The 14,329-nt window shown below is 34.5% G+C and overlaps 1 protein-coding gene across 3 annotated transcripts in view; it reads right to left on the reverse strand.

The window, feature by feature from the left end:
• DMXL1 (Dmx like 1) overlaps positions 1-14,329 on the reverse strand; it is a 124,568-nt gene that overhangs the window by 57,023 nt on the left and 53,216 nt on the right. For 2 of the 3 annotated variants that reach the window (XM_081133424.1, XM_081133426.1), the window contains exons 19-25: positions 13,565-13,672; positions 9,374-9,543; positions 8,780-8,877; positions 7,637-7,802; positions 6,467-6,725; positions 3,527-4,620; positions 2,609-2,800 (exon numbers count right to left, since the gene is read on the reverse strand). In XM_081133424.1, the coding sequence (XP_080989550.1) occupies positions 2,609-2,800; positions 3,527-4,620; positions 6,467-6,725; positions 7,637-7,802; positions 8,780-8,877; positions 9,374-9,543; positions 13,565-13,672 (2,087 nt within the window). The remainder of the gene's footprint in view (positions 1-2,608; positions 2,801-3,526; positions 4,621-6,466; positions 6,726-7,636; positions 7,803-8,779; positions 8,878-9,373; positions 9,544-13,564; positions 13,673-14,329) is intronic. The other variant, XM_081133425.1, reaches the window with a different exon arrangement.

Genomic DNA, 14,329 nt, shown 5'->3' on the forward strand with positions numbered 1-14,329 from the left:
ATTTTTTAAAAAGGTGAAAAAATGATTTTGTCCTTATAAGCCATTTCCTTTTTTTCTTAACATTCATTTCTACCTTGTGAGGTATCACTACAGACAAAGAAAAAATACTGAAGCCTTTGGCAGAAATTATAAACCATGTACCTGTTATCTAATTTCCATTTCAAGAGCAAGTGGGAACAGATGCTAGCTATTCAATAGTGCATGAACCATGTATTAAAAGCAAACCCTTTAAGGTTCAACCTGCTTCTTCCTCAACCAAAATATAAAAAAGCACAGCCTTATAAAAGACAGTTCATCTATGGACAGGTCATTGAAGAATACGCTACCACATATTCTAGTTACTACAGAAAGCAAACAATTTAAAGAAAGTGAAATTTTAGAGAAAGAAAGTATGAACCACAGCAATTAAAGGCACATTTGTATTGGGGAAGAGGTTCTAAACATGGCATGATGAGAATAACAGAAGTGGATCTGAGGATGAAGAAATGTAACTTAGGTAAGAAAACAGGCTAGAGAAGACTAGTCTTTTAATAAAGACTAGGTTCTCGATCTAATTATGAAGTATGATGGTCTTTTATGTTGATAAAAACGGAGTGATAGATTAAAATCTCATTGCTATTTCTTCTTCAATTATCAGCAAGGCATGTAGTATGAATTAAAATAATGAATATCATGGAAAATGAAGACAGCAAAGACCATGTACTGTGAAAATGATCAGAATATTTTCCAGCTCCTCCAATCAAAAGTTGGAGCACATTTCCCCACTTATTGAATCTGGGCTGGCCTTGTAATTTGCTTTGACCAAGAGTATACAACAGAAGTTATGTGTGAATTCTGAATCTAGTCCTCAAAGGGCCTTGCAAATTCTTGCTGTTTTTTAAACTTCTGCAACCATGATATGAAATAACCCAGGTGTGATTAATTTTATGTGTCAACATTACCGGGCCCTTAAGTGCCCACACATTTGGTCAAACGTTATTCTGGGTGCATCTGTTAGAGTGATTAGGGGAGATTATCACTTGAATTGGAACACTAAGCAAAACAGATATGAGTAGGCCTCATCCAATCAACTGAAGACCTGAATAGGACAAAAAAAGTGGAGTATGAGGGAACTTCTGCCTGGTTGCATTGAGCTGGGTCATGAGTCTTTCCTGCCTTTTAACCAGAACAGTAACATTGGCTCTTCTTGGGTCTCACTCCTTGGTAGCTCTTAACTGAAATTTACATTATCAGCTATCCTGGTTCTCAGGACTTAGGACTCAGATTGGAATTACATGATCAGCTCTCCTGAGTCTCCAGCTTGCCAAGTCCAGATCTTGGGACTTCTCAATCTCCATAATCATGTGAGCCAATTGCTTATGATAAAGCTCTTTACACACACACACACACACACACACACACACACACACACACACACACACACACACACCTTATCCAGAGATCAGCGCAGCTGGCCCAAACCAGAACTGATGAGCCAATCCACAAAATCATGAGCAAAATAAATGATGACTATTTTAGGCTACTAATGTTTTAGGGTGGTTCTTAAGCAGCAAAAGTTAACTGATATACCAGGGGTATGCTTATTATTAAAATTAAATATGGAATAGTGTTTGGTCAAAATGAGCATCATCTGAAGGAAATTAAATTCCTAACTGTATAATATGCATTGTGGACATTTATACTACAGAGCAGTACAGGAAAAGAGGTGGTAAAATTAAATTGCAAGGGTTATGGTTATCCAAGAGGGTAAAACTGTAGGAGAGGCCACCATTAGGCAAAGCAGAAAATTGAACTGGTGTGATATCACAGTCTGTGAGGTAAGTGAGAACCAGATGACAGATTACAAGAAGGGGAAAAAAAAAAGATACAAAAATAGTGAAACTTGGTCATACTTTAAAGAATTTCATTATGTTTGGAGAATAAAGATAAAATATGAAATGTGATGTAAATGGCAGATAAAGTGAAGGGTGATGGGTGGGAAGATGATATGGCTGATTTAGATAATGATGCGATTAGTTTTGCATCCGAGTCACCTGAGGGAATTCTTAAAAATACATATTCTTGAGATTCTCTCAAATACTGATTCAGCAAGTTTGGAGTGAATTTAACAATCCAATTGCTTAACAAGCACTTCAGGTGATTCTGCTGTAGCTGGAATCATGAATCACTGCCTACCCTAGAGGACTGACCGGGGCAAAATACTTCACATTGTCCTGAAAATTTGTAATCTTTTAATATTAACAAAGAAAAACTTTACATACATATTAGTAACTTCACACCAAATCAGCTTTTTGGCTAAGTGTACTGCTAAAGAAATTACTCATGCATATGATATAGTGAATTACTCTTATCTTAATAAAATGGCTAAATAAGACTTAATAACTAGCACTGGATTAAAAATTAAAGTACTCTATTGGGTATAAGTAGCACAAGTAAGATGAGCCTGGCCTACAACCAGAAGTTTTCTTTGATCAAAATAATATAAATTTGATAATGTAACAATCACTATGTGTAGTCTGATGTTTAAAATTGTTTTTGTAAAACCCTAACACTTATCTTTTTAGTTTTATTGTAGTATAATCAAAAGACTGAAACCAAGCATACTTACTTTATTGCTTTGGATATCAGGATGAGGTGGTGAATCAAAGTTTATTATGGCATGTAGAATATCATGTGTTAGATTACTAAGGTGCAATAATGGATTGGCAACTACTGTTTTGGCACTGGCTGTACAAGCAAAGAGAAGGGGTACTGATGTTTGCTCTGACAAAGAGCTAGGAAACATTGGTTCTGATGTTTCCTTAAAAACAAAGGAAAAAAAGGTTAATCAACCATTTATAGTTATAATCCATTACTTACATAATTCAGGGGTTTCTTTGGAAAACTTTAAAACAACTAAAACTTAAAAGCTTAACATAAACTTTTTATAGAGGTAGAAGGGACTTGGGGAGGTCATCATTCCAGCAATTATACTGAAAAATGGTGGGATAACACCCTCTTATCTTAAGATATTTATCACCTTATAAGGCATTCATATAAGAATGTGGAGTTTGAATTCAGCATATCATAGGCTCTAGTATCAAACTGTCTTTAAACTGTAATACATACATGCACAACTCTATAAATTCACACTATGAAGGACCACAAGAAAGGAGCATTACTGCCCTTGCTGGTTTGTCATTGGGTAGAGTGTTGGCCCATGGACTGAAGGGTCTTGAGTTTGATTCCAACCAGGGGCACATATCTTGGTTGCAGGTTTGATCCCCGGCCCTAGTAGGGGCTCATGTGGGAGGTAACCAATCCATGTGTCTCTTTCACAGTGATGTGGCCCCCTCCTCCCCCCGCCCCAGCAATGGAAAACATATCCTTGGGTGAGGATTAAAATAAATAAATAAATTTTTAAAAAGGAGCATTCCTTACAGCTATCATAATAAAGAAAATCAACAATTTCAATATTTAAAAAAAGCAATTATCAAAAACTTTTTCATACATGTACTATTTTGACTGGCTATCATATGTTACATACCTGCTGGGATTCTTGTAAAAGCAAAATCAATTCCATTCTCACAGATGCAAGACCCCCACCATGGGATCCATGAAGTATACAGTAACTAAGAAACATTCTCAACAGTGACTGATATTTCAAAAGCCATTGTCTTTTTTCCTGAAAATTTTCTCTCGGTTGTTTCACTTTTTTTTCATGAAGCAAATCTTCAGCATCTTCATTTATTCCTAATTCATCTCCATTTGCACCAAATTCAGACTGTAATTCTTCAGCATCTGAACAATAGTCACAAGTTCTCTGAAGAGCTATCATCTCCTTTTCAAGCCAGTGGTACAGTTGGTAACGCAATTTTCCACCATCTATTTCATAGCCAGTAGATAAAGTACGAAGTTCTCCTGTGAGAATCTTTAAACATGCTCTAAATTTTAACTGAACTGCAATTATATCTTCTGATGGACTTAAAATGTCATTTTCATCTAGTGTGCTGAGAGATTCTGTGTAATTAGAACTCGTTTCATCTATTTTTCCCCCTGTATTTTTCTTTAAAGATTGTAGTTCTTTCATTGAAATAGGGAGATCCTCATTTTCTTCATCATTATCACTGTCCCATTTTAATTCTAAAGAGTCATCCTGAAATACAACACTTGGTTGGCTCCAATCAATAGAAAGAGTGGAGTTTGATTGCTTCTCTGAGGAACCCTCTGAAGAAGATCCAAAACCATTCATGACTGACTGTGACCAATCAATGGCAGAAGACTTATCTTCCCTTGCATCCAATTTGAATGGAGAAGTCAGAGAATAGTCTTTACTAGTATCCAGAAAACTAGACGTTCGACAAAAAGGTTTTGTCTTCTTGATGACTTTTGGTATCTTTGATAATACTTCCAAAGCCAACATGGGGCAGCCAGCTTTTAAATGAGCACAGGCAGTAGTAAAAAATAATCTTCTTTCACTTAAATTAATTGTTCCTGCCAGTCCACTTTTTCCTGTTAAACTTACATGTGTGGAAAATGCATCAGATGATCCAAAATGACGTCTCAATAAAAGAGGATGTGTTCTTAGATAATTGTAGAAATTAAAAACTGCAGGATTACACGCTGACATCATGTTTTGATCTGAAAGTAAATTCATTTTATGAGCCAGGAAAAATTCTTCAAGAGTTGTATTGTAGACCTTTTTCTCTATTATGGCACCTTTATCTACCAGGTCTTTTGACAAAATTTCATTAACAGACCACACTAATACATAGTATTGAACAGACCAAGAACATATTTGTAATCAAAGTGTTCTAACACAGAAGGAAAACAAAGGTTATGCTGATTTCACATATTTTCAGGTAACAATTTAAGGTAATTTAAAACATCCACTTACCCACTTAGTTCATTTTCTCTTACTTTCCTAGGCACTACTTCCCAGTCTCCTTTGCTAGATCTTCCTCATCTTCTCTACATTAGAATACAGAGTATCCTAGGATTCAACGCTTGACTTCCTTTCTACCTACACTCACTGACTGTGTGAACTCATACAGTCCCACGGCTTTGATACCATCTATACGCTAATAATGTGCACATGTGTGTCACTTGTCCTAAGTTCACCCTGTAAAACTAGGCTACCATATCCAAAGGCCTACATTACATTTCCATTTCCATGTGTATACTCTTACCTCAGGCCTTTTCATTTAGTGAGCCTTTGGCCTAAACTGCTCTTTATCCAAATATCTACATTAACTATACTTGCTCATTTCAATTAGGTCTCTCCTCAAAAGTGACTTATCAGAGAACTCTTCTCTATCTAAAGCAACACTCCCCCAAATCTGCTCCCAGTCTTTCCCATATCATTTATCCATTGCTCAAACTAAAAACCCAGGAATTATCCTTGATTCTTATTCCCTTCACATTCCATATGGAATCCTGCCCCATCTAGTCAACTTTAATTTTGTATTCCAAATCCAACCACTTCTCTCTGCTTCCACTCCTATCATCTTGATCCAACCCACTATTAGCCTTTAAATTTTTCTTCTAGAATGCAGGTTTAATTGGCTCTAACTATGTGATCATGTATTAATCTCAAATCAAAATACATTTTTGACATGAATATGTGCAGGTATAAAAAAAGTGACTGGGGAAAAAAGGCCTTTAATTCCCCCTCTTCATTATATAGAGGCCAGTTTGGAAATCTACAGCTTAGTTGGCTAGGAGACTAGAATAACTGAGTAACATGGCTTCCTCATAGTAAGACATATGACACTTCCTAATTAAATGATGCTATACAAAAAGCTATGAATCAGAAACCTTTCCAAATAGTAACTCCAAATGATATAATACCTACTATACCAGCTATCATATACAATTCGATTCCACCTAGGAAAAATATTTGAAAAGCATATCCCATCATTTTTATATAAAGTTATATAAATAATTCCATTTTATACTAACTTCTAGAAAAGCTTTAGCAGAAAGGATTTCTAAAACAGTAGACTCAAAAGGGAAAATTAAAAAAATTCTTTATCCCACTCATCTCATGAACAAGGCAGTCAAGAAGTTAGTGTACAATTTTTAGTCACACCATGTATGTCAAGTTTCTTTACAATAAATACATTTCTACTACACAAACTATAAAACTGATTAGTATGCTAACTTCCATCTAACATAAACTGAGTTTAAATCAGTATTTTCTTCAAAACATTTATATTCAAATGTTTATATATTTATGTTGAATACATTGATTTCATAAAAACAAAAAATCCAAAGTCCTTGATTTTCAAAGGATTTATTTTTCTGAAACACACACACAACACACCAAAATAAAAAAGTATGCTTAACTCTGTGTCCCCAACTAAAACATAAAGTCTTAGACCATGTCTTCAACTTGCTTTGTATTAGCATTAGTACCCAACAGTGTGTTCTCTAACCAGCAAATACTAATAAAACTCTTAATCATTAACTTAAAAGCGCAGCTTACCATCATCCTCTCTGACAGGCTGCTTTATTAATGTTTCCAAAGCACTACCATAATCTTCCAAAATCCAATATGCCATACTCCGAAGAAAAGGATCATAATGCAGATTGATGTTCAATGAATTGAGTTCGTCAGGAGAAACAATTCCCAGAACTTTTTTACGTAAAATAGACTTATATGTTGCAGATTTATCAAATTCAGACTCATACAGCCTTGCTATTACAAGAGCCAACTGAATATCATTCAGTTTCTCAAGACATACCTTCAAAAAGAAAAAAGAAATATTGTTTAGAAGTAAGCAAGAGTATCTTTCACTTAAGATAAACTCAACTGACCATTAACTACATGAACACAAGACTTTACTAATAGCTGAAATCAGTGAACAAGGATGATAAAAAAAACATACAGTATATTGTTTGCTTTAGCAAGTCTACTTGAGAGCATTTTATGTTAATAACGTACAAATCTACCTGCCAATACTAACTATGGTTTGCAAAAGAACTGGCCTGAGGAAATACTGAATAATTCTTAATACTATCAAATCAAGTGACATATTTTGTTTTATTCTTGAATTTTTACTCTTCCCCTCCCACCTTAGCAGACTATAGTGTTTCCAAATTTAAAAAGCTGTTTGCTTGTATGAGCTCTGAGCAAAAGGGCAATTTAAGATAGAAATATTATATTTTAAATGTTCATAATTTTTAAGGTTTACTGAGAATTAATCTGTTTAAAATTTGCTAAGGTTCATCAACCAAGAGTGAAATATAGGCTCAAATATATTTTAAGTCACTATGAAATATCAATTTTGATATTTAGCCTTGTGTTATTTCCACTAGACTTAAGTTGAAATAAAAAAATAAAAATTTAAGCCCTAGATAAAGAGTTTATGGATGACAATGCTGTTTTTATTTTATTTTATATTTATTTATTTTTAAAATATATCTTTACTGATTTCAGGGAGACAGAGAGAGAGAGACAGAAACATCAGTGATGAAAGAGTCACTGACTGGCTGCCTCCTGCATGCCCCACACTGGGGATTGAGCCCGCAACCCAGGCATGTGCCCTGACCAGGAATCAAACCTCGATCTCCTGGATCCTAGGTCGATGCTCAACTGCTGAGCCATGCCCAGCCAGGCGACAATGCTATTTTTTAAAAAGATTTCGTTCATTACCTCAATTGCATCTCTGAGACAACCAGCTAAAAGAAAAAATGCTGCAGAGTGTTCAAATCTCTGTTTGCCTAACAAAGAAAAAGCATTCTTTAAAGCTGCTTTACGCCACCTCTCATCTTCGAAATTGTGTCCAAAAAACTGTGTCATCTTGGTGTCGTTTTGGGATCTATAAGGGAAAAAAAAGTATGAAAATTTTGTAACACAATGTTTCTACGTCAGAACAGAGTTTATAAAGTTAAACACTTAAAAAACTCAAAAGAAATATTTGATAGTTAAAAAGTAACTATGCATCTTCTTTTCTGAGCAAAGAACATTGATGATAAACATTTAGTTTCTCATACATATCTCAGAGATTACTGAAAAAAATTCTTTCAAACTACCGAGAAAACTGCATTAGTAGCATTATGAGAAATTACTTTAAAATCCATGTGAAATATATCATTTATATTAACTTCTATGCTACTTCACCATTTAAACCTCATCAATCACTTTTACCTCTCTATTGGCCACCTAAGGATGACACTTTGATGATCAAAACTAAAGAATCCATCCTGATTCAAAACAATCCTAAAACATCTACTCTCTTACAAAACTGACTGGTACCATGATTTCCTCCAAAGGCTGCTGTTCAAATGCATACATCCGGAACAGAACCCAAAACAAATGGCGATCATGTTCTCCAAGTCTTGCTACGGACAAATGAAAGAGAAAAATTCGAAGTGACCCAAGGTCGATTATGGAGTCTGGGCCCATAGGAGAAAGGCAGTTTAGAGGAATAGCTGCTCCATGGGGTCCTATAGGGAGAAGGGTAGATGCCTGTTCCAGACTCCACCAATTCATCTTCCTTGCTCCAGATGCAACTTTCTGGTTTAGTTCTTTGTTCTATAGGAGTATCACAAGAAGTTCTTAAAATAAGCAAAAAAATATTTTTCTGGACTGATAAAACCTGAAAACAAACTAAAGTGACCTCATCAAGAACTTCTGCTCTGGAAAACACCTGGGATTCTTCCCTATGAAATCTCTCCTTAAATACAAAAATAATTAAGAATCTATACAAATCACACTAACCAGAACAAATCTTTACTTCACACATTTACTCCTTATGGAAAGTTTGTCATTTTAAAGCATAGTCTTCTCACCTACCTATATAATCCCCAAATCACAGCTTTCTTTTTCATTGCAAGGTAAAAAATGGCAGCATCTAAAGGATCATTCTTTCTATGAAAGGCTGCTTTGGCTACCTATAATTAGAAAATATCGGTCAAAATTTCACAGAAATCATTAAGTGAACAAATAGTTCCCCTCATGAATACGAGATTAATATACAGATTATTATACATTAATCTGTTTAAATGTTGGATAACTTTTAAAAATATGTATATAAACACATATATATTTAACAATTATAAAAGTGATATATGGTGATGGCCTCCAAGGATACAGAGAGGTGAGAACAGGACTATACTTTTCATTATACACTTTTCTCTACTATTTTATTTTTTCTATAAAGTATATATATTATTTTGTAAAAATCAGACATATACTACTAAACAAATATATCCACTAGCAACTTAAGAATTAGAATATAAATTTTAAAATATATTAACATATTTTCAAATATAAAGACTATTTGTAATCATTTTACCACTTAAAAAAAGAGTAAAAGGAGAGGAAATGTGGAATGTAACTTAAAGAAACATTGAAAATATAATTTTTATACCCACATAAAATACTTACCTTTTCTATGCATCTGCGTAAGATGCAGGTATTCCGGACCCACCATCCCACACCCATAGCCCTCAGTTCAGACCAAGTGGGATTGTTTTTCTGCATCGTTGGCAACATGTTCAGCAGTTCCTCTTCTGCCACTGAGTGAAATGCCCAGGCAAAATGACTAGTAGACAGGCCTGAAGAAATGTCAAAAATAATGTTTATAAAAAATACACACATGATTATCAGAAATGTGTTCCATATTTGCAATAAAAATATCTAAACTTTATATGAGACTCAAAAAGTTGCAATCAAGTGTTCAAGGACCAGAGGGAACACGGGTTATTTTTTTTTCTTGCTTCTCTAAACAATTCTATCACTTCAATATTTTCTACAATGGGCATATATTTTCTATAATTAAAATATATGTTCTTAAAACAATAAAAAGATAAGAAAAAAATGTTTATAGCAAACGCCACTGTGCTGAATATTTTTGTTTTCTAGCTATTCCCCATGACTTTTTCTTAGAAAATGAGAAACAAAGTATTTTTCTATACTGGTACGATTTTTCTTCAAAGCTGATTTGCATCTTCCTTTAGACAACATTTGTACTATGGATTTAATTCTATGGAATTAAAAAAGCATCAAGTCAACATTATAGCTTAGTGAACAGACTTAAGACTGTACACTCATATCACAAAGTTTTCATACTATTTTGTCTTTTCTTTTCCATTAATGTACACTGTTCATAAAGTATTACTTTTATTAGGAATTCAATATTCTACCATATTAATATATCAAAATTTTCATAATGACTTATTCCCTCTATTTGGGGCATTTGACTTATATGTAGTTTATCACAATAAGTAGTACAGATATAAAAAAATAGTTTTAAAAATCTTTCTTTTATTCTTCTCCAAAGTGGGATTAACAGATATATTCCCATGTTGCTTTTTAAAAAGATTTTCCTAATTTTGAGTACTATAACCAATGTTCAAGTACCTGTTTACCCACATTACATTGAATTTTTCTCAATTTTACTTTTTATAGTAGAGTGAATTTTTACATTACTGTGTTAAAGTCAGTTTCCTTAATCAATGAAATAGAGAATGTCCTCTAGCATTTTTTACTCTTTGTATTTTTTTGTTATTTATATCTTTTGGCGATTTATCTGCCCATAAAAGGGTATTGATCTTTCATATTTTTATCACCCACTTATATATTATAGAAAACAAACTTTATTTGACATTAAAAAAAAAAAAAAAAAAAAGCCCTGGCCAGGAGGCTCAGTGGGTAGGAGCACTGTCCTGTGCACCAAAGGGTTGTGGGTTCAATTCCCAGTCAGACTACATATCTAGGTTGCAGGTTTGATCCCCAGTCGGGGCATATACAGGGCTCAATGGATTGATGTTTCTCTCTCACAGTGATGTTTCTCCCTCTCTCTCCCACTTCCTCTTTCTCTAAAATCAATAAAAACATATCCTCGGGAGAGGATTGAAAAAAAAAAAAAAAAGAACTGAGAAAACTCTGGAATCAGAATGCATACCTTAAATTCCAGCTCCATCCCTAAATAACTATATAATTTTGGGCAAGTTTCTTGGTCTCCTGATTCCTCAATTTTCTCATTTACAAAATGTGAATAATCATGGAATCTACCTTATTATATTGTTTTGAGGATTAAAATAAATATGTTTAAAGCATTTAGAATACCTGGCATATAATAACTATTATTAATCCCATATCACTATATTAGCAAGGTACTTTTATATTTGTACAGCACTATTTACATCAGCAATTCTCTCAACCTACTGGCACCATATGGGGTGTTTATTGTTCAGCTTCTATTTTCTCTCTACAGTACATTCTGTTTAGTATTACTGGGAGAAGTAAATGATTAATTACAAAATGTGGCTTTACCATATATGGACTGAAATTTTTAACCTAATATCCAGTGCTACAGAATCTAAAATTCTCATTATACCCAAGTCTATGGGGAAAAAAATAGAAATTAAAAAACAACAACAAAAAATACAACCCTTTGCTGTGAACAGATTATTCTTCTAAATTATTTTTAGATTTCTATTATCTCTCAACCAATTTCAATAATTTTTCATAAATAATCTAACTTAGAATTTTAAGCTTTTCTTTTTCCAAAGTTAAATGTAAAAAAGGGGGAAGAAGGAAGCAAAAAGGGAAACAGAGACAGAAAGGAAAAGAGAGAGCAAGAGACAGAGGCCAATTAACAGAGGCTAACCTGTAGAGTCCTAAAAACACTGTTTAAACCTGGAGAGCCAATAATGCTAAAAGCCAACTCTATCTCTTGTATTTCCTGGGCACTGAGCCAATAAATATTCTGTTTTGTTTAAGTTCCCTTAAGCTTAAGTAAAGTATTTCTGTTACTCTGAAAGTCCTGGCTAACAATATATAATAGTATCCAAGATTTTATTAAACTAATATCTAAACTATACATTAATGTTAACAGTTTTGGGGGTGCTCTTTTTTTTGTAAAACAATTAAAAATTGAATATGCATCTTTTTCTGTAACAAAACTGTTATTCAAATTCTGGAGAAAAAATTGAATTTAGATATATTTCAAAAGGGAGAAAATAGAAAATTCAGAAAGGAAATTAAAAGAGAATAAAATGATACTAATTGGTCTTTAATATACGATGTGCTTGAAACATAACACACAATACCCAATTGCCCAATTGCTACATATTTCTATTTCTTCATTAACTTTTTCCATCTATCAAAAATATTCCAATACTGCCCTGGCAGGTGTTGCTCAGTGGGCAGAGTGTTGGCCCCACACACAGAAGGGTTGGCGGCTTGATTCCCAGGCAAGGGCACGTACAGGTTCGTTCCCAGGCCCTGGTTGAGGCAGATTCAGGAAGCAACCAATCCATGCATCTCTCTCATACAGAGATGTTTCTCTTTCTCTCTCTCTCTCCCTCCCACTCTATCTAAAAATCAATGGACATATGAAAAAATGCTCAATATCACTAATCATCAGAGAAATGCAAATTAAAACCACAATGAGGTATCACTTGACACCTGTAAGAATGGCTGCCATCAACAAATCAACAAATGACATGTGCTGGTGAGGATGTCAAGAAAGGGGAACCTGCCCAGCCGGGCATGGCTCAGCGGTTGAGCATCCACCGAGGATCCAGGAGACCACGGTTCAGTTCCCAGTCAGGGCACATGTCCTGGTTGCAGGCTCCATCCCTAGTTGGGCGCGTGCAGAAGGCAGCAGATCAATGACGACTCTCTCATCATTGATGTTTTTATCTCTCTCTCTCTTCCTTCCTCTCTCTGAAATCAATAAAGATATATTTTTTAAAAAAAGAAAAAAGGGAACCCTTGTACACTGCTGTTGGGAATGCAGACTGGTGCAGTCACCATGGAAATCGGTATGTAGGTTACTCAAAAAATTAAAAATGGAATTGTCTTTAGACCTAGTGATCCCACTTTTAGGAATATATCCTAAGAATCCTGAAACAGTAATCAGAAAGAATAAATGCAACGCTATGTACAGAGCAGCACAATTTAAAATAGCTAAGATCTGTAAACAGCCAAGTGCCCATCAGTAGAGGGGTGGATAAAAAAGCTGTGGGACATTGAAACTAGGGAATAGTATGCAGCTGTAAAGAAAAAGGATCTCATACAGTTTGGAACAGTATGGATAGACCTGGAGAATATTATGCTAAGCAAAAGAAGCCAGGCAGAGAAAGACAAACATCACATGATGCCACTTATATGTGGAACATAAGAACTTAAACTGATGAACAAATAGACTCAGTGACATGGAGCCACAGATCAGACAGGGAAGGAGGGGGGTCGGTAGGTAGGCGAGATTAACCGAAGAATTTATACGCAGATATGCATAACCAAAGGACACGGACAATGCTGTGGTGAGGGACCGGGGATGGTGGAGGGAAGAAAAAGGGAAATCTGTAATATTTTAAACAATAAAAAAAAAAAAAAAATCAATGGAAAAAATATCCTCTGGTGGGGATTAACAAAACAAAAAAAAATTTCCCAATACCTTAAACAAAGAAAAATAAGTGGAAATAAACATTTTTAAAAATAAATTACGGAAACTTAGAGTGTATCAAATTTGTCATCATGATATCTGAGCAAACGCAACTTCTAAGTTCTCAAGCCTTTCTTCTCTTCTAGCCTTACTTCTTTTTAATAGATTACTACCAAAATCACCTTGGTGAAGGAGTTGAGCTCGATAAGCTGGAAGGGAAGTTGTAAGAAAAGTATGAAGTCGAACAGCCAAAAGAAATTTTAACCCACATTCATCAAGAGTTTCTCCACCTATAAAAAAGGAAAAAAAAAAATTTACTTATTTTTATTTGTAAAACATTTCATTAGCAAAACACAAGTAAATGCTAATAATTCTGGCAAGCAGCCGATGTTACAGCACCAAATACAGAGATAAAACATTCTGAAACTGAAAAAAGTTACCAATCTAAATATATATATATTTTAAATTCTCTAGTTTTCTTTTTTCTTTTTTTAAAAATATATCTTTATTGATTTCAGAGAGAGGAAAGGAGAGGGGGAGAGAGAGATAAAAACATCAATGATGAGAGAGTCATTGATCGGCTGCCTCCTGCACACCCCTGACTGGGGATCAAGCCCACAACCCGGGCATGTGCCCTGACCGGGAATCGAACCCGATTGCCTGGATCCTAGGTCGACGCTCAACCGCTGAGCCACATCCGGCCAGGCTAAATATTTCTAATATTTCTTTTTCCCATACAATTATATATTACAGAAAGAAATATAGTTAAATATTTTGAAAAATAATAAACGAGAGAATGAATTGACTCAGGGTCTGTAACATTTTTTATAATTGGACCTCCTCTGATCTGAATCTTACTTAAATTAAAATTTGACTAAATTTTAAAACAGTTTAACCTTCTCAGTGGTATACGTTACACAATACTTCCCATATTGACTCAGGTCATA

The sequence above is a fragment of the Miniopterus schreibersii genome (genome assembly GCF_964146895.1).
Source record: "Miniopterus schreibersii genome assembly, chromosome: 3".
In the NCBI taxonomy this organism is placed as follows: Eukaryota; Metazoa; Chordata; class Mammalia; order Chiroptera; family Miniopteridae; genus Miniopterus; species Miniopterus schreibersii.